The 23,183-nt window shown below is 41.8% G+C and overlaps 1 protein-coding gene and 1 long non-coding RNA gene across 2 annotated transcripts in view; one reads left to right on the forward strand and one right to left on the reverse strand.

The window, feature by feature from the left end:
- On the forward strand, positions 1-22,918 carry LOC137566006 (uncharacterized). The gene is made up of 3 exons (XR_011030966.1): positions 1-47; positions 15,865-16,063; positions 22,467-22,918. It is a non-coding gene; the product is annotated as an uncharacterized lncRNA (long non-coding RNA).
- SCFD2 (sec1 family domain containing 2) overlaps positions 1-23,183 on the reverse strand; it is a 628,477-nt gene that overhangs the window by 391,028 nt on the left and 214,266 nt on the right. The window contains exon 5 of the mRNA XM_068278557.1: positions 21,680-21,932. Coding sequence (XP_068134658.1) covers positions 21,680-21,932 — 253 coding nt within the window. The remainder of the gene's footprint in view (positions 1-21,679; positions 21,933-23,183) is intronic.

Below are 23,183 nucleotides of genomic sequence, written 5' to 3' on the forward strand. Positions count from 1 at the left end.
AGGACTGGCTTACTCAGAGTTTCCAAGACTGGAGATCTCTGGCGAACGTAAGTGACCCAGCAAACTTGCTCTGGATTATAACTGTAGTTGATTAGGTAGTTTGACACTAGTGAGGGCTGTCTCCAGGCTGGTGGACTAGCGGCTATGTGCATGCGCCCGCAGCAAGAACTTTTCATTTTAATAAACAAAGTGGTCCTGGACTTATTAGAAAACAGTTAATAGGAGTCTGATAAAATCACTGCTTTAAACACATATAGTTGGCATAGCTTTATAGACATCAATTTGGGGATCAGATTACAGCTTTAAACACATCTAGCTGGAAATGATGTCATAGCTTTAAACATCTAGTTGGAGATTATGTCATAGTTTTAAACACATCTAGTTGGAGATTATGTCACAGCTTTAAACACATCTAGTTGGAGATTATGTCATAGCTTTAAACACATCTAGCTGAAGATGATATCACAGCTTTAGATATATCTAGTTGGGAATTATGTCACAGCTTTAAACACGTCAAGTTAGGGATGATGTCACAGCTTTAATGTAACACTAAAGTGTCCTGGAAAAAGTCAGATACTCGCCTATGGAGAGGGAAGGCTGTGGATCCCATAGATCCTCTCTCCACGCCCTCAGTCCACCACTGTGCCCCCATTGAGGACATTTAACTAACTGGTGGAATACTCAGGGATCCAACGCCTTTCAAGGACTCCAGAGGCGGTAAATTTGGATGCCGGATAGCGGGAAAATGAGGACACAGAGAGAGGACCGGAGAGGCTCTATGAGATCCAGAGCCTTCCTCTCCATATGTGAATATTAGACTTTTTTCCAGGATGTTTCTGTGTTACTTTAAACACATCTAGTTAGGGATGATGTCACAGCTTTAAACACATCTAGTTGGCGTTATTAATATTTTGGTCATTGGAAAAATGAGAAACACTTTGCACAACACTGAAAAGATGGGGCACAATATGTAGAGCACTAGAAGGTTGGGACACAACATTTGGATCACTGCAAAGTTGGGGTAAAATACCTTGGAGAGTGGAAGGCCGAGACACCCTATTTTTTGGCACAGGAAAGCTAAAGCACCATAATAGGGAAAATGAAAAGCTGAGGCAGCCTACGTGGGGCACTGGAAAGTTGGGGCACAATATGTGGAACAATGGAAAGCTGAAACACACTATTTGGGGCACAGGACAGCTGAGACAACCTATGTGGGACCCTGAAGAGTTGGGATACAATATGTGGGACCATGGAATGCTAAGAAGTTTTATTTGGGGCACATGAAGGCTTAGACACACTATTTGGGGCACAGGAAGGCTTATACACACTATTTGGGGCACAGAAAGGCTGAGACACACTATTTGGGGCACAGGGAGGCTGAGACACGCTATCTGTGGCACAGGAAGGCCGAGACACACTATGTGGGGCACAAGAAGGCAAAGACACACTATTTGGGGCACAGGGAGGCTGAGACACGCTATCTGGGGCACAGGGAGCCTGAGACACGCTATTTGGGGCACAGGAAGGCCGAGACACACTACTTGGGGCACAAGAAGGCTGAGACACACTATTTGGGGCACAGGAAGGCCGAGACATGCTATCTGGGGCACAGGAAGGCTGAGACACACTATTTGGGGCACAGGAAGGCTGAGACACACTATTTGGGGCACAGGAAGGCCGAGACATGCTATCTGGGGCACAGGAAGGCTGAGACACACTATTTGGGGCACAAGAAGGCTGAGACACACTATTTGGGGCACAGGAAGGCTGAGACACGCTATCTGGGGCACAGGAAGGCTGAGACACACTATTTGGGGCAAATTAATGCTGAAACACACTATTTGGGGCAAATTAAGGCTGAGACACAATATTTGGGGCACAGGAAAGCCGAGACACACTATTTGGGGCACAGGAAGGCTGAGCCACGCTATTTGGGGCAAATGAAAGCTGATACACACTATTTGGTATACAGGAAGGCCGAGACACACTATGTGGGGCACAGGAAGGCCAAGACACACAATTTGGGGCACAGGAAGGCCGAGTCACACTATTTGGGGCACAGGTAGGCTGAGACACACTATTTGGGGCACAGGAAGGCCGAAACATGCTATCTGGGGCACAGGAAGGCTTAGACACACTATTTGGGGCACAGGAATGCTGAGACACACTATTTGAGGGCACAGGAAGGCCGAGACACACTATTTGGGGCACAGGAAGGCTGAGACACACTATTTGGGGCACAGGAAGGCCGAGACACACTATTTGGGACACAGGAAGGCTGAAACACACTATTTGGGGCACAGGAAGGAAAATACACACTATTCCGGTTCGAATCCCAGCCAGGGCACTATCTGCATGGAGTTCATATGTTCTCCTCGTCTATGTGTGGGTTTCCCCTGGGCACTCCAGTTTCCTCCCACATCACAAAAACATACAGATAAGTTAATTGGCTTCCCCCTAAATTGGCCCTAGACTACGATACATACGCTACATGATACATACATAGACATATGACTATGGTAGGGATTAGATTCCGAGCTCCTCTGAGGGACAGTTAAAGGGAACCTGAACTGAGTAAAATTATATAAAATAAACACATGATGTAGCTGCAAATGAATATTACATACTAACCTCACAATCAGTTCCTCTCAGAAGCTCAGCATTTTCTTCTTACAGTGATCCCTTCCAGTTCTGACAAGATTTTGTCAGAACTGATATATACCAGTTGCTGTCACTTATATATCAGCAGCTGTCAGTTACAACTGAATGTGCAAGGTAATGTCCATGTTTCCCTATGGCTCAAGTGGGCGATATTACAGTGTGCTGACCAGAAAGCTGTTATGGGGTAATGGACATTTTCAAAATGGAAGACGGAGAATTCAATTGATCACAGTGGACAAATGGAACGCAGGAGAGGAGAAAGAGATTGAGAAGAAGACTACACAGGAGGTAAGTATGACGTGTTTATGTTTATTTACAATTTTTATTTTCAGTTCAGGTTTTCTTTAAGTGACAAGTCAATATACTCTGTACAGCGCTGTGGAAGATGTTGGCGCTATATAAATACTAAACAATAATAATACTCACCCTTTTTATATATACCAGTCATTACCTCCACATGGCATTGATTGGTACATCTTTAACTGGTACCACATATGTTTTAATATTGCTGCAAGTCATGAGCCAAGTAAAAGACACATCCAATATATCTATCCATTACTGAGCATTATTTTTTATAACTGTAACACATCTGTTGTTATTGCTGAAAAGCTCTTTGAACAACCGGCTGCATGTGTTGCAGTGATGTTGTATTGTTGACAAGAGGAGATACATCATCCTTGCGTTTCGGTACACACAAATAAATAGTGTTTACGCTGCACTTCAGAGGGTTGACAGAGGATGATGTGTTCTTTAATGTTCAATCATTCCCTTGACATTGACAATGAGCACTCAAGCAATCCAAGTGTCAACAAGTATCTGCACTGGCACTTGTGAGTGTCACTGAAGGACACACTGCGCAGACATCTGTCTCACAGATGTGTCATCTGAGGCCACAAGGAGTCACTGCAAGCTGACTGTGTAACGTGTGCCCTCACACTGCGCACTATACAAGCGATAGCATAAATGGTGAAGCAGGGTCTCGCAGCTATAAACCAGCGTGAATGAAGTGCAAAATTATATAACAAACTTAAGAAAATTTTATATCTTCACACTACCATTGTTTACAAGCTCAGAAAAAAACAATTTCCAAAAAAAAAAAAAAAAAAAAAAAAAAAAAAAAATGGGCTGATGTAACCATATGGCCCACTCCAATATAAATCTAAACTACAACAAAATAATTAAGGTGTACTGAGTCTAACCAAAGTCTACCTAAAGGTCGGGTTTTCACGCCACCATATGTCAAAAACCAGGATCATAGAAATGTGAGTTTTAAGGTGGTTATACACTTATCAATTTTTCCCATCGCTTCCTGGCAGATTTGATCACTCTGATCACATCTGCAAGAGATCGACGCCCCATCCTACCTGCCAGATCAATTGTTCAATCTATTTTCATTTGAAATTGATTTAATTGGTCGATCACACTGGAGGAAAGATATCAATTGGTGGCGGCTTGGAAACAAAATTAACAGCCTAAAGCGTTGCACTGCATAGAACAGGGCAGCACTGTGGTTTGGTAGATTTTTAAAAAATTTCATGCCAAAATCTATTATAAATGTATGCCTAGTGTGTGTATTTGATCCCTATATGATCAAATTTGATCTGAGAGGGATCTACCTGATGGTCAAATCTGATGAACAGGGCTGTATTTAAGTTTTTGTGCTGACCTATGACACCCCCATCCAAAGGAATTTAATGGCATGCAATGCAGCAAAAGTAAGCTTGGCCCCAACAGGTGATGGGCATGGCCACAGCAGGGAGTGGGCGGTGCCAATGAAAATAGCCTAGTAAAAGTCCAACCAACTGCCTACGTTTCCTCCACAAATATGAGTAAAGTGACCTTCATAAAAAAAATAACTAGGACCCACCATAAACATACATTAGCCATTGTTTTCTCCAACAAAATGGTGGTAGTTGTGATTGTGAGCTCCTCTGAGGACAGCCAGTGACATGACTATGTACTCTGTAAAGTGCTGCAGAAGATGTCAGTGCTATATAAATACATAATTAATAATTTGGTACGACATTAGACTAGGACTATGGTAGGATTAGATTATGAGCTTCTTTGAGGACAGTCAGTGACATGACTTGTGCTCTGTACAGTGCTACAGCAGATGTCAGTGCTATATAAATACATAATAAATGTGCCTCAGAATTTGCAGTTTTCGTTGACCAAGAAATACACATAATTAGACAGCAGTTTCACCCAAGATACACATGAGGCAGTGTAACCTCCAAAATAAACATAATGTGGCACCATATCCCCAAAATACACATAATGTGGCAGCATATCCCCCAAAATACAATCCTGGCCAAAAGTTTTGAGACTGTCAAAAATATTGGAAATGAGAAAAGTTGGTGCTTAAAGTTTTTATAATAGCAATTTGCATATACTCCAGAATGTTATGAAGAGTGTTCAGATGAATTGCATAGTCCTTCTTTGCCATAAAAAAATTAACTTAATCCCAAAAAACCTTTTCCACTGCATTTCATTGCTGTCATTAAAGGACCTGCTGAGATCATTTCAATAATCGTCCTGTTAAAGGACTTACGTAACAGTAGCGTGGATCGGGGGGTTGGCCTTAGAGCTGCGCAGCCGCACTCGCGGCTTTGCGGACTGCGCAGCCGCGGCCAGCTCCAGCGGCCATCTTGGTACAGGCTGGGGAGCCCGACCCGGGGCGCGCGGTCGGGGACCGTTCGGGGGGGCTGTTCGGCTGCGGGGACCAGGTGGAACGGCACGGAGGGCGCGGACGACGTCCTGCGTGCCTTACAAGCTAACCTTTTTTATTTTTTTTTACTGTACTTGGCCTCGTAAGTCCTTTAACCACTTGAGGACCCACCCTTTACCCCCCCTTAAGGACCAGCGCTGTTTGTTGTGATCTGTGCTGGGTGGGCTCTGCAGCCCCCAGCACAGATCAGAGGGCACGCAGAGCGATCAGATCGCCCCCCTTTTTTCCCCCCTGTGGGGATGATGTGCAGGGGGGGTCTGATCGAGCAGCGCCGTACAATGTAAACAAAGCGGATTATTTCCGCTTGTGTTTACATTTAGCCTGCGAGCCGCCATCGGCGGCCCGCAGGCTATTCACGGAGCCCCCCGCCGTGAATTGACAGGAAGCAGCCGCTCGCGTGAGCGGCTGCTTCCTGATTAATCAGCCTGCAGCTGGCGACGCAGTACTGCGTCGCTGGTCCTGCAGCTGCCACTTTGCCGACGCACGGTATAAGCGTGCGGTCGGCAAGTGGTTAACTCAGGTGAGACTGTTGACAAGCACAAGGCTGGAGATCATTATGTCAGACTGATTGGGTTAGAATGGCAGACTTGACATGTTAAAAGGAGGGTGATGCTTGAAAGCATTGATCTTCCATTGTTAACCATGGTGACCAGCAAAGAAACGCATGCAGCCATCGTTGCGTTGTATAAAAATGGCTTCACAGGCAAGGATATTGTGGCTACTAAGATTGCACCTAAATCAACAATTTATAGGATCATCAAGAACTTCAAGGAAAGAAGTTCAGTTCTTGTTAAGAAGGCTTCAGGGTTGAAATTTTGGGTCCATGGCCTGGAAACTCCCCAGATCTTAATCCCATTGAGAACTTGTGGTCATTCCTCAAGAGGCGGGTGGACAAACAAAAACCAACTAATTCTGAGAAACTCAAAGACGTGATTATGAAAGATTGGGTTGCTATCAGTCTGGATTTGGCCCAGAAGTTGATTGAGAGCATGCAGAGGCCCTGAATTGCAGAGGCCCTGAAAAAAAAGGGCCAGCACGGCAAATACTGACTCTTTGTATAAATCTCATGTAATTGTCAATAAAAGCCTTTAAAACGTATGAAGTGCTTATAATTATATTTCAGTACATCACATAAACAACTGAAACAAAAATCTAAAAGCAGTTTAGCAGCAAACTTTGTGAAAACTCATATTTTTGACAGTCTCAAAACTTTTGGCCAGGACTGTACACACAATGTATCAACGTATCCCCCAAAATTCACACAATGCGACAGCGAATCGCAGCAAAATGCACACAATGGGGCACAGTATTCCCCAAAATACACACAATGCGGCAGTGTATCCCCCAAAATACACATAAGGTGGCAGCGTATCGCCCAAAATACACACAATGCAGCAGTGTATCCCCAAAAATACACGTAAGACTGCAGCGTATTGCCCAAAATACACACAATGCGGCATTTTAATCCCCCAAATCTACACAATGTGGCAGTGAATCCCCCAAAATACACACAATGTGGCAGCCTGGCAGGTGACTCCTCTCTTGGCCTCCAGCGTTGCTCCCAATGTTCATTGCAGCAAGTCCGGCTGCAAATCTCCCCTGCTGACAGGCAGAGCAGGGCTACAGGAAAATGGCAGCCGGAGCCCAGCATTGGAGTCTATTTGTGTCTCCAGTGCTGGGCTTCGGACAATAGTTTCCCATGGCCCTTCTGCTATAGAAAAATGAACTGTGTTTCTGGGATAAACCATATGTAATTGCAGGGGAAGGGGGTGTGGGTAATTTATTAGCAATTCAAACCCCAGAAAACCATTATCAAGCCTTTATAGATTCCTGATCAAGAACAGTGGCTCTACCTTTAACAAATTTAAGGCAGGTTGGGAACGAGAACTCCAATTGTCAATAAATCAGCAAACATATATTATATACTTATAGTAAGATATTCATTTTTTTCTTAATGAACAAAGACAATTGCATGTCTCCCCAGGTTGTAAAACAGTGATAGATTACAGCACACTACTAGTCATGTATAAATCAGACATATCAAATAAGTGACCATAACAGGACTCAGATGAGATGATGACAGAAGAATGTGGAGCAGGGTTGTATGCCAGGGAATAAAACATTAGCAGATGTGTGAGCAGACTACTGACTGTTACAGGTTCAGGTTTCCTGACTCAACTGAGAATTACAATTATAAGCAAGTCAAGTTATGTTTGCAATGTAATGAATCGCAAAGCAGCAAGCTTTTATGTGCCTCAGAAAAGTCCCTCTGGGTTACTTGCTATCACAGTCCCTATATTGCCTGCCACAGTCAAGATTCCTGCAATCACCATCCACACATATATAAATAGGATAAACGCACTTTATTAAAATTGCATACATCTCCCATACATTGTTGGCATTGCCTATTGCATCAGAATATGAACTATACAGAAAACAGCTGGGGTAAGGAACAGTGGCAGGATGTGAATGTTTACATCATAACATAATGATGAATGTTGGCCAAACGCTGTAGTGCCAAGCTGAAATACATGAGCTTCCAAAATAGCTCTGGTCTTGTTCAGTCACTCTTATGAGTCACCCAGCCCTATACATCTCACATACAGTAGCGAGGTTGGTGGCAAGAGTTGGTCAATGAAATAAATATTTCCTGCTTGCATGCAAATATAATGTAAGCAGCTTGGAACTGGGTCAAACAAATAAACTTCCTGCTGATTGGTACAAATTATTATTAAATCTATTTTGATTAAATTGTTTTTACTTTTTACAATACATTGAAGAATAACTGTTGGGCATAAATTCAAAAATCAATTCTTTATTTTTATCTAGTAAACAACTAAAAAGGATGCTAACCAGGCAATCCAAAAGTTAAAAATTACTCTTATTTTCCTTCTCTATAAAACATCATTCCCCAGTTTCCCTGGCTCTTATTTGGTACATCTTCCGTACAAAGGAAGTTGCAGGGCATGCTGGGTTTTCTTTTTGTCTTCTTTACTTTCCCCTCAGATTTAACTAATGCAGCCTGATTGTATGAAGCCTCTTTCCCACTTGTTTTCCCCTCCCACACCTCTGTTCCTCTCTGATTGGCCAATATTTCTCAATGCACTTTCTATTGCAGAGCTGGGTGGGAGTGTCTGAACACTGGGAGGAGGGCGGGCAATGCATACACAATCAGGCAGAGGAGAGTAAGCAAGGAAATTATGTCAGGATTGGCTTCAAGATAAACACAGACAAAACTGAAAATCCTAAGGATTTTCTCTTTTTTTTACTATAGAAAAATCACTAAAATCGAAATGTGGACAGTGCAATACACATGTTATGAAAGTAGAGCAAGTATTTATCTACTTGTATATGTGGTTTTTTTTTTCTGAGATAGTATGGCTGACAGCTCCACTTTAAAACATAACACATAAATATTGACAGCAAATATGTTTAATTGGTCTAACTGCAAAATTTCTATTAAATAGCCATGCTACCTGGAATTTTTATCATCTAATTGACTATCACTATTGGTGCTGTACATTCATTTTCAGGGTCCTTTTACAATATGACATTGCGGTAAAGTTGCAGTAAGCAATTTTACCCCAAGAGGCTGCTAAGTCAATGCAAATCTATGGAGACTTTCATACTTACGCATTGAGTCGCACTGTCCCGGAAGTTGTTAATTCGCCACAATCCCGCCGCAAAGTCCTCCCTGCGTTACCGCATGATACCGCAGTAAAGCAAGTCTATGGCAATGCAGTAAGTGTAAACTACAGAATGCGACATGGCACAGACTGACAGGAATGCCAGTGATGTACTTCCTGTCCAGCAGGGAGTACATTACTGAACGGGGGCGGGCCTATGCATATGACCCTGTCCAGCAAGGAGTACATTACTGAATGGGGGCGGGCCTATGCATATGACCCTGTCCAGCAGGGAGTACATTACTGAACGGGGGCAGGCCTATGCATATGACCCTGTCCAGCAGGGAGTACGTCACTCAATGGGGCGTGCCTATGTATATGACTCTGTCCAGCAGGGAGTACATCACTAAACGGGGCGGACCTATGTATGTGACCGTGTCCAGCAGGGAGTACATCACTGAACGGGGCGGGTCTATGTATGTGACCCTGTCCAGCAGAGAGTACGTCACTGAACGGGACTATGCATATGACACTGTCTAAGCAGGGAGTACGTCGGGGGCGTGCCTATGCATATAACCCTGTCCAAGCAGGGAGTACATCACTGAACTGGGGTGGGCCTATGCATATGACCCTGTCCAAGCAGTGAGTTCGTCACTAAACGGGGGCAGGCCTCTGCATATGATCATGTTGGCACACACTGCCGCAGGGTCATTTAAAATACTGATTCGTGCAATGCGGTGATCCCATGGCTCTGTAGTCAATTCTAATGGCACCACTTTTCATTGATGTCTTTCTAAGGTCTTCAAATACCTCTGCCGTGGTGCTGAAACAGAGGTTGGTCTCCTCCTTGCACTAACTTTCTCATTCTCCTGAGTTTAGAAGTCATCTCCTCCTTTCACTGTTATAAATTACAGCAGTTAGAAGGAACATGACTATCAGTTGATACAGGATTACACTTAAAAAATATAATAATGTATTTTTTATATTGTTTACTTTAAAGAACACCTGAAGTAAGTAAGAATATGGAGGTGGGCATATTTATGTCCAATAAAACAAAGCAAATTGCCTGGCTAGACTGCTGATCCTCTGCCTCTAATGCTTTTAGCCATAGTCCCAGAACAAGGATGCAGACAAGGTGCTCTGACTGAAGTCTGACTAATACAATCAAAGAATGAGAAGGATGCCAGACAACTGGTATTGTTTAAATGGAAAGAAATATGGCAGCCTCCACATTCCTCTCGCTTCAGGTTCCCTTTCATTGTTCCACTCAGAGTTCTGCTTTAAACTCCTGTAAGAAAATCCTTGAGACAGTCTCACATTTACAAAAAAAAATAAATAAAAATAAAATAAAAATAGTGACAGACTAATGAACGTAGCAGTGTATTGATTTCCTGCTTTAGTTGGCTGACTTGTAAAGTTGGCAGAAGTACAGGGGGGCTGCACAGCTCCAGGCATATGTCTCATGTTAGGAAAGACTGCATGTTATAAACACTTCAATGAAAATTACCATTCAGTTTGAGGCCAATTCAGACCAGGTGCTGAATGAAGAATAAATAGGTAACATATGAACCCGAGAAGGACGAGGGAGGGAGAGAGAAGGGGAAGAGAGATTATAGAGATATTATTCCTTGCGTTAGATCCAGGACGTTTCTGGAAAGACGTATGGTGCAGAATGGTCCAGTAAAACTGGTCTTGGAGAGGATCCAAGGCACAAACACACAAAGCAGAGTAAATCCATCAGCTGCTAAAGCCACAAAAATCTGCAACTTGTTTCTTGGCCGTACCAAAAAAATGGAGTAAAAGCAGCACAAACGATACAGTTCCACTTATAACCATTTCTTTCTCTTTAATCAGAGTTTCTGTGATGTAAGAGATCTGTCTTCCCTGAAGCATTCTAGCAAGTGTAAGTTTAAATATGCACGATTTGTATAAAAAAGCACAACCCTTCCCCTTAACTGCTTGCACAATTCTGGGAAAACCTTGGTGGCTTCGATCACCTCTTAGCTTATTCTTCTCTTTTCATGTAAGAAAATCCCAGATTTATTTTGCATCATGGCCATGACATTGGTCTTTTTACATACTAAATAAAATGGCAGATTTAAAGAGAAACTTTAGCAAAAAAAAAGGAAAAAATAAATCAATACATTGCAAAGAGAGAAGTTAAAAAAAAATAGAATAGAGATCAAGGAACAATTGATATTTGCCATGTAGTTTGATCCACAATCAGCCTGCATATCATCATCTTTACTACTGACAGACATGGAAAAAAACTAGACAGTACCAACTGCCATTATTTATAACCACACCCACTAACATTACAATAGGCTAAAAGGTTTTTGTTTTTTTAATAGATGCACAGAGGGAGATACTGGTTGATTGGCAGTTGGAAACAGGTGTTATTTCCCACAATGCAACAAGGTTCACAGGCAGGAAACTGTCAGGCCCTATGTCCTGACATCACACTGTGGGAGGGGTTTTGCCACAATATCAGACATACAGACGCAGCTGGGGTGAACTTTTTTGAGAAAAGGTAAAGATTTCTCATGGGAAAGGGGGTATCAGCTACTGATTGGGTAAATTCAATCCTTTCTCCTCCTGGACGTAGAGCTTCTCTCGGAAGCCTTGCTTTTTCTGCCTCCTACGTCCCTCTACGTCCAAGTGTACATGTTACGCTTAGAGTGACGTCATGTAAACAATCCTAAGGTTGCCATCTTGTGGCCAAAAACTACCAAGGTTGCAATCTTGTGGCCAGTAAAACTACATCTACATTAAAACAAAATAAAATAAACATATATTTACATTAAAAAAAATTACTATTTACATACCACTCTCCCAAAAATACCCAAATAAAATGTTTAATAATAAAAAATTACAATAAAAAAAACAAAAACACATAAATATTTACCTAAAGGTCTAAACTTTTTAAATATCTATGTAAAGATGAAATATTTATATATTTTTTTTATTATAAGCTTCTAAATAGTGATGGATGCAAAACGGAAAAAATGCACCTTTATTTCCAAATTAAATATTGTCGCCATACATTGTGATAGGGACATAGGTTAAACTGTGTAATAACTGGGACAAATGGGCAAATACAATACATGGGTTTTAATTATGGAGGCATGTATTATTTTAAAACTATAATTGCCGAAAACTGAGAAATAATGAATTTTTTCTGTTTTTTTTTATTCTTACTGTTAAAATGCATTTACAGTAAGGTAGCTCTTAGCAAAATGTACCACCCAAAGAAAGTCTAATTGGTGGTGGAAAAAACAAGATGTAGATCACTTAATTGTGATAAGTAGTGATAAAGTTATAAGCTAATGAATGGGAGGTGAACATTGCTCGGATGCATAAAGTGAAAACGACTGAGGGCTGAAGTGCTTAATATCCATTAATAAACCTCTCCAGTTGTGCCTTCATTTTGCTACATCCAATGTGGTAATTTTCAATTTTGGATGCAACAATATTGTTTCAGTATTATCTTTAAGGCTAATATGTAGGTTATCATAGTTAAAACTGCCTATGAGCAGTAACAAGAGTATAGCCACAGCCTGGCAAGAGGTAGGTCAAGTGGCAGATAGATTACTGAAACCAGTAATTAAGCAACAACCCGTGTATAGTCATAAAAAGTCAGGCAGTTAGGACACAGACAAATACCCAGAGTGGCAGTTCTTAGAACCCTATTCCTATTAGAGGCTGTGCTTCTATCCAATTGTTGGATCACACAAGACTTGACGATCACAAAGTATTTACTCCTGATGGTAACCACAGACACAGTCGCGAAGTATACATCAGAAATGTGTGATTATCCTTTTGAAATCCATGCAATGTAAAAAATTAGCAGACACATCACAGTGCGTTTGTGATGCTGAAATTTTAGAGAAAAAGAGCCTTTAAACGCACAGTTGTCCTAAGCAGAAGCAAATTATCTGTCCTATGACATGAGAAGGCTGCAGTAGCATAAAAATCTCAGCCAGTAGATGGCACAGCAGAAGATGAGCATATATATATATACTGTAAGTCAATCAAAAGATACATATATGTCTCTGACCAGGAAAGCTGGGTTTGAATCTCGACTCTTCCTGTTCAGTAAGCCAGCACTATTCAGTAGGAGATGTTGGGCAAGACTCCTTAACACTGCTACTGCCTATAGTGCGGGTCCTAGTGGCTGCAGCTCTGGCACTTTGCATCCGCCAGGAGAAAAGCGCAATATAAATGTTGTTTGTCTTGTCTTGTCCATCAATTGAAACGCTTTGAATGCAAAGACAACCTACTTGACCTCATTAGGCATAACGGGGGAGAAATGGTTCTGTACATACTAAATTGCAGACCTCAATGTCTGGTTAAAAAAGGTGTTTTCCTTAATAGGACAATTGTTTAGGACCAATCACATGCCCTTGTGTATGGTTAGCTCCTCGCCTAAGCTTTGAATAGTAATGGCATCTATATACATGCTCTTTCCAATAGCACTTGACACTGCTCACAAGTACCTTGTAAAATATACTTTATTTAAATCCTACATTTGACAGCTAGGAGAGCCGGCTCCTGCTAAGCACAAAGCTCCCTTGGGCTATTAGGACGGTTAGAGGGGGGGGGGGGAGGCAGATGTCGGCATAAGGCCAAAAAATCCAGCAAGGGATTCAGAGTCAAGACTCCAATCTTTAATTAAAAGGAGATTTACAAGGTAACAATGTACTATATCATGCTTGCTTTGATAGAAGTTTATGTGAAATGTATTCCAAAACCACAGGCTATGGTCTATAGGGTATGGGATATATGTGCAGGTAAGCCTGGATAAAGGAAAGCTGAGATATACATAGGGAAGCTAGGCAATGATCCCTCATTGTGTGCCTCTGAGATAAAACCTTGAGAATCAGTCAATGGTCTGCATAACTGACTTTTAATTAAAAAAAATACGGATGAGGTATAGCTGTTTCACTCAAAAATGTGGTTTTCGTTCTTTGTCCTCAAAATCCACAATAAGTATTTGCTTTGGAATGGAGATACATTATAACGGAATGTTAAAACAAAGAAACAAAACCTATTTCTGACTTGTAAATGTGCAGACTAGGAGCTAATCAAATACACGAGTAACCTCTCCTGTACAAAGTATCTGAAGCCAACTCCAAAAAAGGTTTTAGAGATTGTTATACTCAACATGCAAATCTGAAATGAAAATAAACTTCTGATACAACGAATCATATGTGTAGTACGGATAATGAACAGAATATTAATAGCATAAAAAAAGAGTCTCATATTGTTTTCCAAAACAGGAAGAGTTAAAAAAAAAAAACTTCAGTTATCTATACAAAAGAGCTTTTCTAAGCTAGTCGACTAACCTGGTTGACCAACTTGATCCCATTTTCTGAAGATCTTAAAACAACCAAGAAACAGGGAGAGACAGCTTAAAGGGACGCTGAGAAGTGCTATAAAAAAAGAAATCTGGACTTACCTGGGGCTTCCACCAGCCCCCTGTAGCCCCCAAGGTCCCCCGGCATTCTCCTGGTCCCTTCCGTTGTCCCGCTGGTGGCTCCGGTAATCCGTTGACTTCGGCTGAAGTTGCGCGTGTGATCCCCCAGTGCATCATCATGCCGGTTGCCATAAGGGTCCTGCACAGTTTTCTATAGACTGAACCGCGCATGAGCAGGAAGCTTGCGGCAACCACTGTGATGACGCACCGGGGCACGCATGCAGATTACTGGAGCCGCCAGCAGGACCAAGCGGATGCCGAAGCATCTTGCAGGCAACGGGGAGCTGGAGGAAGCCCCAGGTAAGTCCAGATTTTTTTTCTATCGCACTGCTCAGGGTCCCTTTAATATTAGGCTTTACTGCAGGAAAGTTTAAAGGGTCATTAGCTCTGCTTTGTTTTTATAGTTAAAAATACAGAGTGAGGATTCTAAACTGCAACTGTGATTGCAAGTCTGATGCAATGTTATAAAAAAAAAAAGCTATATAACTGAAAATACAAATTTTAAACTCTTTTCTTTGCTAGTAGATATGTTCTATTTATTATCAGTACTACATATACAATTCATTGGCCCGTGTGCAATGTACTTTTTCTCCTAAGTGTTTTCCTAGGATATCATTGTTTGTCTCCTCTTTAAAATACCTTCAGCACTTCTCTACTGAAAAAGTACCAAAAAGTGGGCAAAAAAGAACTATCAAAATTATTTTGAGCATTTTCTTGCTTGCTGGTGGTTTAAAGGGCATTTTACTGATAAGGTATGAACATATCACCCAGGAGAAAACATTCATTGCATATGGGCCATTATTTCATAAGTTTATTTTCACTAGGCATTTGCTGTAACGCAAGCAAGTTGGGTAAGATGCTGATGGCCATGTGTCACGGTTTACAATATTAACATTGGATGGACTGTTTGATGACAATTGTACATGAAGTACACAAAGTTCTTTGCTTTTCATTTTTTTACAGTGACAACACACACTTTTCTTGCAAACGTAGTAGAACAAGCACAATAGTACAAGGCAATATTACCAATGACTAAAGTTAAAATAAGTTTATGTTAATAATAATAGCATGTAGACTAGCAGCATTGCTACTACATGCCTGGTCTAATGACCTGCAATTGCGCATACAGTATAGGACAATAAGTCCCACAGCACAGTTTAATGCTGCTGCTGCTGCTGCTGCTGCTGCTGCCAGTTTTCCAAATTCAGAAATACTGTAAAATAAAAATGAATCATGCAAAAATAGCTTAGATGTAGAAGACAAAATGATGTGTATTGTTTATCAGGATATATTTTGTATAACATAAATTGAACAATAGTCCTGAACTACTGCTTCAAGTATAACTCTAACTTAGTTATTCTTTGCTCCACCAGGACCTCAAGACATGGAAACACTTGTTTCCCCTTTGCTGTAAACCTCTTGATCTCACTCCATGCCCTCCCCCCTCCAGCGAGGACGAATGGGGATCCCCAGGGGGACATTCGAAGATGCTTCTGCTGGGGCTTCCAGTAGGAAGAGAATGTTGGTGGTAACGGCAGAGGTCACGGCGAGTTCCTATGGCAGCAAAAAATGGTGGGTAAGAGCCAAGAGCAACTGGCTCTCGTGACGTGTGCGCGTGTATCTCCTGAGAGAGGAGGCAGCAGTGCCATGCTGAAGAACAGCTGAAGGCACAAATACCTAACTTATGCCCTTCAACAGAGTCTGAAACGTTTACTGAAAAAAAAAAAACACTCACCTAAGGAGAGGGAAGATTCTGGGTTCTATAGAACATTCCCGGTCCTCTTCTGGTCCCCTTGTTCCATCGCAGGCTCCTCCGTTCGAATATTCTACTGCGGGAAGCTTCGGAAGTCTTCGGGGTCCGAGTGCTCCTGAAGACTGTCAGCTTTGGAGCTGCGAATGTGTGAGTGTGCAGTACGTAGCAGCCAGTCTTCAGGAGCACTCAGGCTCCCAAAGACTTCCAATGCTTACTGCAGCGGGAGATAGAAGTCTCTGACCCATCAGTCGGAGACAGCTAATGGGAGAATCAGCTGTGGAACACGGGGACCAGGAGAGAAACGGGAAAGCTCTATAGGACCCAGAGCTTTCCCCTCTCCTTAGATGAGTATCTGTTTTTTTTCTTAGGAACCGCTTCAGACTCACTTTAATGCTCCAACATCGCTCAAGTGAATTGAATTTGACGGTAAATCCTGAGCGATGTGAGGTGCAATGAAGCGCCCACGTTTTGAGCTTCTTATCACTTTGATTTTCATATGGCCCTATATATGAAAAGTTATGTTTTAACATAGCTACCCACTGGTTGCCTTTTGAAAACCTTCATTTTGATGTAATTGTTCTGTCGTTTGCAATGTATTCTGTTAATAATGTTTGTATACTGCAGAGCATGAAGGTGCATTCTTGTCTGTAGTAGAATGACTGGCTAAAATGCAGGGCTGTGGAGTCGGAGTCTGTGATTTCAATAAACTGAGGGGTTGGTGTCGGTTGATTTTTGTACTAACTCCACAGCCCTGGTAAGAATTAGACTAAGGAGTTGGAGTTGAGGAAACATTTTGGGTACCTGGAGTGGGAGTTGGTGGTTTCATAAACTGAGGAGTCGAATTTAGAGTTAGAGTCGCATGATTTTTGTACTAACTCCAGAGCCCTGTAAAAATGTCAGCTAAAATGATACTCCCCAGGGTACTTTGTCAGAGTCTGATGGTTCGGACTGAAGATGCTGTAGTTTTTGCTCACATCCTACTTTTGTTATCTAAATATTACTAAGCTAAAATTATGTACCATTCTTCTTTGTACAATCTGCCTTTTATGATGATTTCCTCAACTAATAATAAAAATAGTGTTACAAGAAAAATGTCAGCTAAAATCATAAGTGCAAACTAAGTATTCAACCTATTGCAAATAGAAAAAATATGTATATTTACATTTTTTCTTTACTTATATATGAAGAAAGAGAAACAAAAGGAATAAATCCACAGTTTCAGCTGAAAATCCACCCTTGGGGACCATCATGTAAGAACGGTCACATTAATCTTAAGAAAGTTTAAGTAACATTCCAGATGCATCAAACGCCCATTCATCACCTAAAGCATTGACTGTCGTGTTTAAAATCCATCCAAAGTCTCAAAGACCGGCTTATACAATGCGTCAACCTCTCTGGAAGATGTAATATATTACCTAGGAAAAAAGTTTACGGAGCATGGCTTTTTATTCATTCATTGAGAAAATAATGAGAAATAGGTGAGGAATCATAAACAATTATCTGATAATGAATGGTGTGTCGGGTAACGATGCCTGAAAATTCACTGGGGAATTGTAACTAAGCAATGTTCTACAGGTTTCCTGTGATGACCCAACAGTCACTGATCACCAATTTATGATTTGTAAAGTCACCCAGGGGAGCACCAGGGAGGATGGACGGAGAGAGATAAAATATGGGAATGGGAAATGCAATTCAATCATCCAAAAAATGATACAACCTGAGTATACAGTTTTTACTTAGAATGAAGGCCTCTTCGCAGAAACAAAATGATTAGTTACATAGGTTGAAACAAGACTGGTCTATCAAGTTCAGCTTTACTATATAATTCCTGATATTTTGAACTGAAATTAAAATAAAAACTTAAAGAGACACTGAAGCGGAAAAAAATAATAATGATATAATGAATTGGTTGTGTAGCACGGATAATTACTAGAACATTAGTAGCAAAGAAAATATTATCATTCTCTAATATTTGCAGTTTACACACTACTCAGCATTCTAAATGATTTTACAGAGCAGGCTAGTGAACTTTTGAACCCCTTCTCTGCAGAGAAAAAGAAAATACAATGACTGACAGTTGAGGTAACAAGCTTCAGAAGACAGAGCTCTCTGCAACTTTGAAAGTCCCGGAGCTCAATGGCTCTTTTGCATAGATAACAACTGGAGTTTAACTCTTCCTGTACTGGAAACAATATTAGACTTAAGTCTCTGTTCCTAATGTTTTATTTCTTAGCTGTACTACACATACAAATCATTATATATTTTTTTTCCGTTTCAGTGTCTCTTTGAGTCCTCTGTGATCCCATTCTGAGCTTGCAGTTACCTCAGTTTATTCTTTTTTTACTTAACCTTTCTAGATAAACAGCATTAGAATATGTTAACATGAACTTGTGTCCAAATCCTGTGAAATTAGGCAAAACTGTGAAAGCATTATTCAGGACGTCATATTATGATCGCTTCATGTCTGGATTCAATGTTACATTTACCTTGATCCAATGTAGTCTTTTTCTTATGTGCATATGGAGAGACTGAGGCTTGAGCAGGAAATTGTGTCTGCCCCTTCCTGTTTCACTAAGTAAGTCACGAGTGTGATAGCACCAGTGAATAATGACGTGCTGCAATCTCCCCTGGAGTATACAGGGAATCAAGTTCCAATAAGCTGTCAGGATCCGCACCATCTAAAAGTCTTCTTTTATTTATAGCTCAGTAAAAAAAGGTATAAAAAATAGTGTGCCGGGTCGCCATGACGCACGGCGTTTCAGAACATAGTTCCTTCCTCAGATGGTATCAAAGACACACTGCAATTCACAAACACAAAGCTCTCCATATATATATACTCCTGTGGAGGACTTGATGGGAGACTACAAAATTTGCATACATGAATATTCATAGTCCAAATCCACCAATGAAAGTGGAGATAGACCTAACCTACATGTACTGCGCAGAAATATACACAAAAATAAATTTTATATTTAACACCCAGCAGCTGGATTGCAGGCATGTGGCTGTATAAGCAGATATATAAGGGCAGAAACATTCAGGAGCGTATGCCTACATTAAAAAAAATGGCTTTGCTTCATTCATTGTGTTAAAAACCCAATAGAGCACCAGTCGGCCAATCCCAAGTAAAGCCGGCATGTGCTGCTTTATCACATGACATCCGCCCGCCTATCAGCAGAGCGGCTACAGCATCCGCGCCTGGACTCTAGCCTATGGATGTGACATTTTCGGCGCACCCCTTTGCAGTCCTAGCGCGGATGCTGTAGTCGCTCTGCTGATAGGCGGGCGGATGTCATGTGATGATATCGATGCATCCAGACGTGGTTTTTGGAGTGGACGTTGTAGCCGCTTAGCTGATTGGCTGGCACGGGTGCAGTCTCTGCACGGATGTTGTAGCTGGTAACTGGATTGGCTGTTGAGCAGCAGCACATGCCTGCTTTACTTGGGATTGGCCGACTGGTGCTCTGTCACTGTCCATTTAGCCATGAGCAGAAAATGGACACAAAAATATCCCTTCTCCGCTCAAGTGGGAACAGAGCCGAAGACAGGCTTGCTTTAAATTTTATCAACATCGGTCTGCTGTTTCAGCCTTGGCTCTAATTCAGTTAACTTTCTTCCTGAATTTTCCCACAGAAGCTGATTTTTCACCTTACCACTGAAATAGCTTTTTAGCCATCAGGAAGTAAAAACATATTTAAATAGTTTTTAGTACTTTTCACTTGCCAGATGCTGGAAAAAAAAACATTTTCTAGATAAGGTGAAAAACATCTGTGAGAAAACAAAGGGGAAAAGTTAATTGAATGAAAGCCCTTGTTTACTACGATGGTAGACTGGATACAGGAGGAATGTGGTTAGCATGGTAGGCCTCTGAAACACAAAAAAAGAAATAGCTTTTTAAGTAAACCTGTGACAAAGACAACAAAAGGATTTATACTTTCTTGGGGCTTCCTCCAGCTCCTTGTAGCCAGTGGGCTCCCTCAGTGCCTGCCCGGTCCTCTCCGTTCATCCCGCCAGCCCTGGTAGTTGGGGACTACTGTACATGTGTGGCCCTGGCCACGCACCTCTTTAGTCATGCTCCTGTGGTCGGGAGCATTCTGCACATGTGCAGTTAGTTAAGGCTTGTAACTGCATAGGCTGCTCCCGGCTGCTGGACTGCAACCAAGGAGATACACGGCAACAAGGGCCACACATGCGCAGTAGTCCCCAACTGGCTCAGTCAGGGGACTTTACCAGGGCTAACTGCAGGAGAATGTATGGGACCAGATGGACACTGATGGAGCTCGCAGACTACAGGGGTCTGGAGGAAGGCCCCAGGTAAGAATAAAACCTTTTGTTGTCTTCGTCACAGGTACACTTTAACAAAGAAAGATCTATGAAAAAGGTGTTAAATTAGAAAATGTTTTTACTCTAAAATGGATGTTACAATTTTTTCTCTTATTGGGACACAGTGGTAAGGCGTCTTTCACACAGAAAGCTGAACTGCGCGCTTGTTGGGTAGTTCAGCCTTCCATATGCCAACCACAGAGCAATGTAATGCAACTAAATGGGAGTGTAGGACAGTTGGTGTGGCTACTAGGCAGCAAACAAATGCATGTTGTGCTTGCATGCAGCCATGGCAACACTCAAATATGATTCAGGCTGGTTTCACGCATGGTGCGGTGCAATTGTTCTGTGGTGAGCATAGAACAATCTACCGCAGGACAATCACACCACATCGATTCCTGTTCAAATCAACCTGTGCAGAGTGTGCCAACAGGGAGATTTGCATAGCTCTGCCCCTGCAGTAATGTGTTCCCTGCTGGACAGTAAAATACTTCACTGATTTTTTGAACAACAGGCACATGCACGGCGCACCACTATCACAAAAATCAAAATACATTGCTGTGGTGCCATTGACTCCAATGCAATTGCGTGCTACGCAGTACAGCTCGGCATCGCACTGCAGAGTCCACGTTGCCTCCGGGTCCTCAGAAGCACTTCTGTCACATCACACCACACTGCAAGTAGCGTGGGCAGTCTCATAGAGACTAATGGCCACTGCGACGAGCTAGGGCTTGGGAGCGGCGGGGGAGGAATCCGTGAAGCACTTGAACACGGTAAGCGTGAAAAGGGCCTCAAAGTGGTGGCTGCCTTTCCTCTGCCTGTGCCAAGTGCTAGCAAGAACCCGGTCAGCACCTTGGAGCAGCTGACAGAGGGGGAAATTAGTGCCTTTAGCCTCCTGTGTGAAAGAGGCCTTCTAGTGAGAGGGGTTATAATCATTCATGGTTTTTAGAAACCCAATCTTATGCAATAGGCAAAATGTTCATTGAACTTTAGGCTGTGTGATAGAATGTTTTGGTGCAGACACGTATAATATGCAAGCTAGCGCCAACCTATTGTATGCAGAATACAATGTAATGTTGTACAGTAGCAGTGTGTGTATATAAGCCACTAACCTGTTATCTTCTGTAGCAGAGGGCTCAGCTCAGGCTCGTCACATAAACACTGAACGAGAACTTTCCTCACCTCCCCTTCCATCACTTCCAGTTCATTATTCTGCTGGATGTCTCCGGTCACAGAGTAGATGTAGACTAAAAGGAGCAAAATGTCCTCAATGCTGTAGTCATTATCAGCACCCCGCTCAGAGTGAGATTTTATCATAGGGTATAACTGATTGAGGACTGATGGCAGCTCCGATTTCCCAGTAGTCTGCAATAAAAAAAAAACAAAAAACAAATAAAGGTTGAAATCATTGAGAACATTAAACATCACTTCAGAATTCCTAAAAACAAAATCTCTGAACGTGACCTTGCAGAAAGACCTGCTATGTTGAGCAATGCAGAGAATTATCTGAGGGCTTGACCACTGAAAGGTGGGGCGGAATTGTACACTTGCCATAAGCCAAAGTAAATCCTTGATTCTATTAATACTACCAGGCCTCAGTTGGGATCCCTTTGTTTCAGATGTATCAAGAGATTATGAAATGAGATTATTGCCAATACAAGTAATGTCTTCTGCCAAAACGGAAATAAGTGCCATATTGTCACTGCTTATATAAGCAGAACTTATCTGTCATCTTCACACATTTCTTAATGCAGTAATAAAGTAAAATAAATAAAGGAGTTGGACTGGTTCTTTATTGCTTTCACTTAGGTCTTAAATAATAAGTACTGGTATCTTCATACTGTCTACTATTTTATTTATCGTGCAAAACACTGAAAATACATTTATTTTTACTTGCAGAACATCAACTGAACTCAAATCACAAAGAAATATGAAAACAACGCTGAACTACTGAACAGATTAAAAAGTGTGGTTTCCTTACAAGGGTCAATATGGCTAGAAACTGGCATCTCTACACAAAATATTCTGATGCCTCCCACATATCGGTTGCACTGCATGCTCTGGAAATTGTTTAGAAGTTCAAGGCAGTCAGAAATTTTTCAAATGTCCATCAGCCATAGATTTTCCTCCATCACGACCAGTGAAAGCAAGAGTTCAGGAAGCAGAAAGGACTGTATGGGGACACTGGAGGCACAGAAGGGGACTCAGGTGGTACAGAGGATGAGGACAGGGGACTGAGATGACACTGGGGGTAAGAGGGGACACAGTGTTCCAAATAACATACAAATTTAACTTACAAACAAATCTGCAGTGTCCATCTCATTTATTAACCGGGGACTACCTGTATCATCATGTAGTGATATAAACTTTAAGACTGATAAACTGCGTTAAGACACAGCGAGACTGGGGCTTCCCACTGGAGAGGAGAATGGACATTATTTGTCTGTTCTCCTTCCATCGCTAAATGGACAGTGAATGTCTCCAGTTTTATAAATAAGAGCAGTTTACACTTGTCACTCTGCAATCGATCCACAGGATGTGCTGCAATAAGAGTATCGCAGTTCTGTACAGTTCGAGATAATCCTGGGCAGACGGATGCGTCTGCATTTGCTCCGG

Source organism: Hyperolius riggenbachi, chromosome 1 (assembly GCF_040937935.1).
Source record: "Hyperolius riggenbachi isolate aHypRig1 chromosome 1, aHypRig1.pri, whole genome shotgun sequence".
Classification (NCBI taxonomy): Eukaryota; Metazoa; Chordata; class Amphibia; order Anura; family Hyperoliidae; genus Hyperolius; species Hyperolius riggenbachi.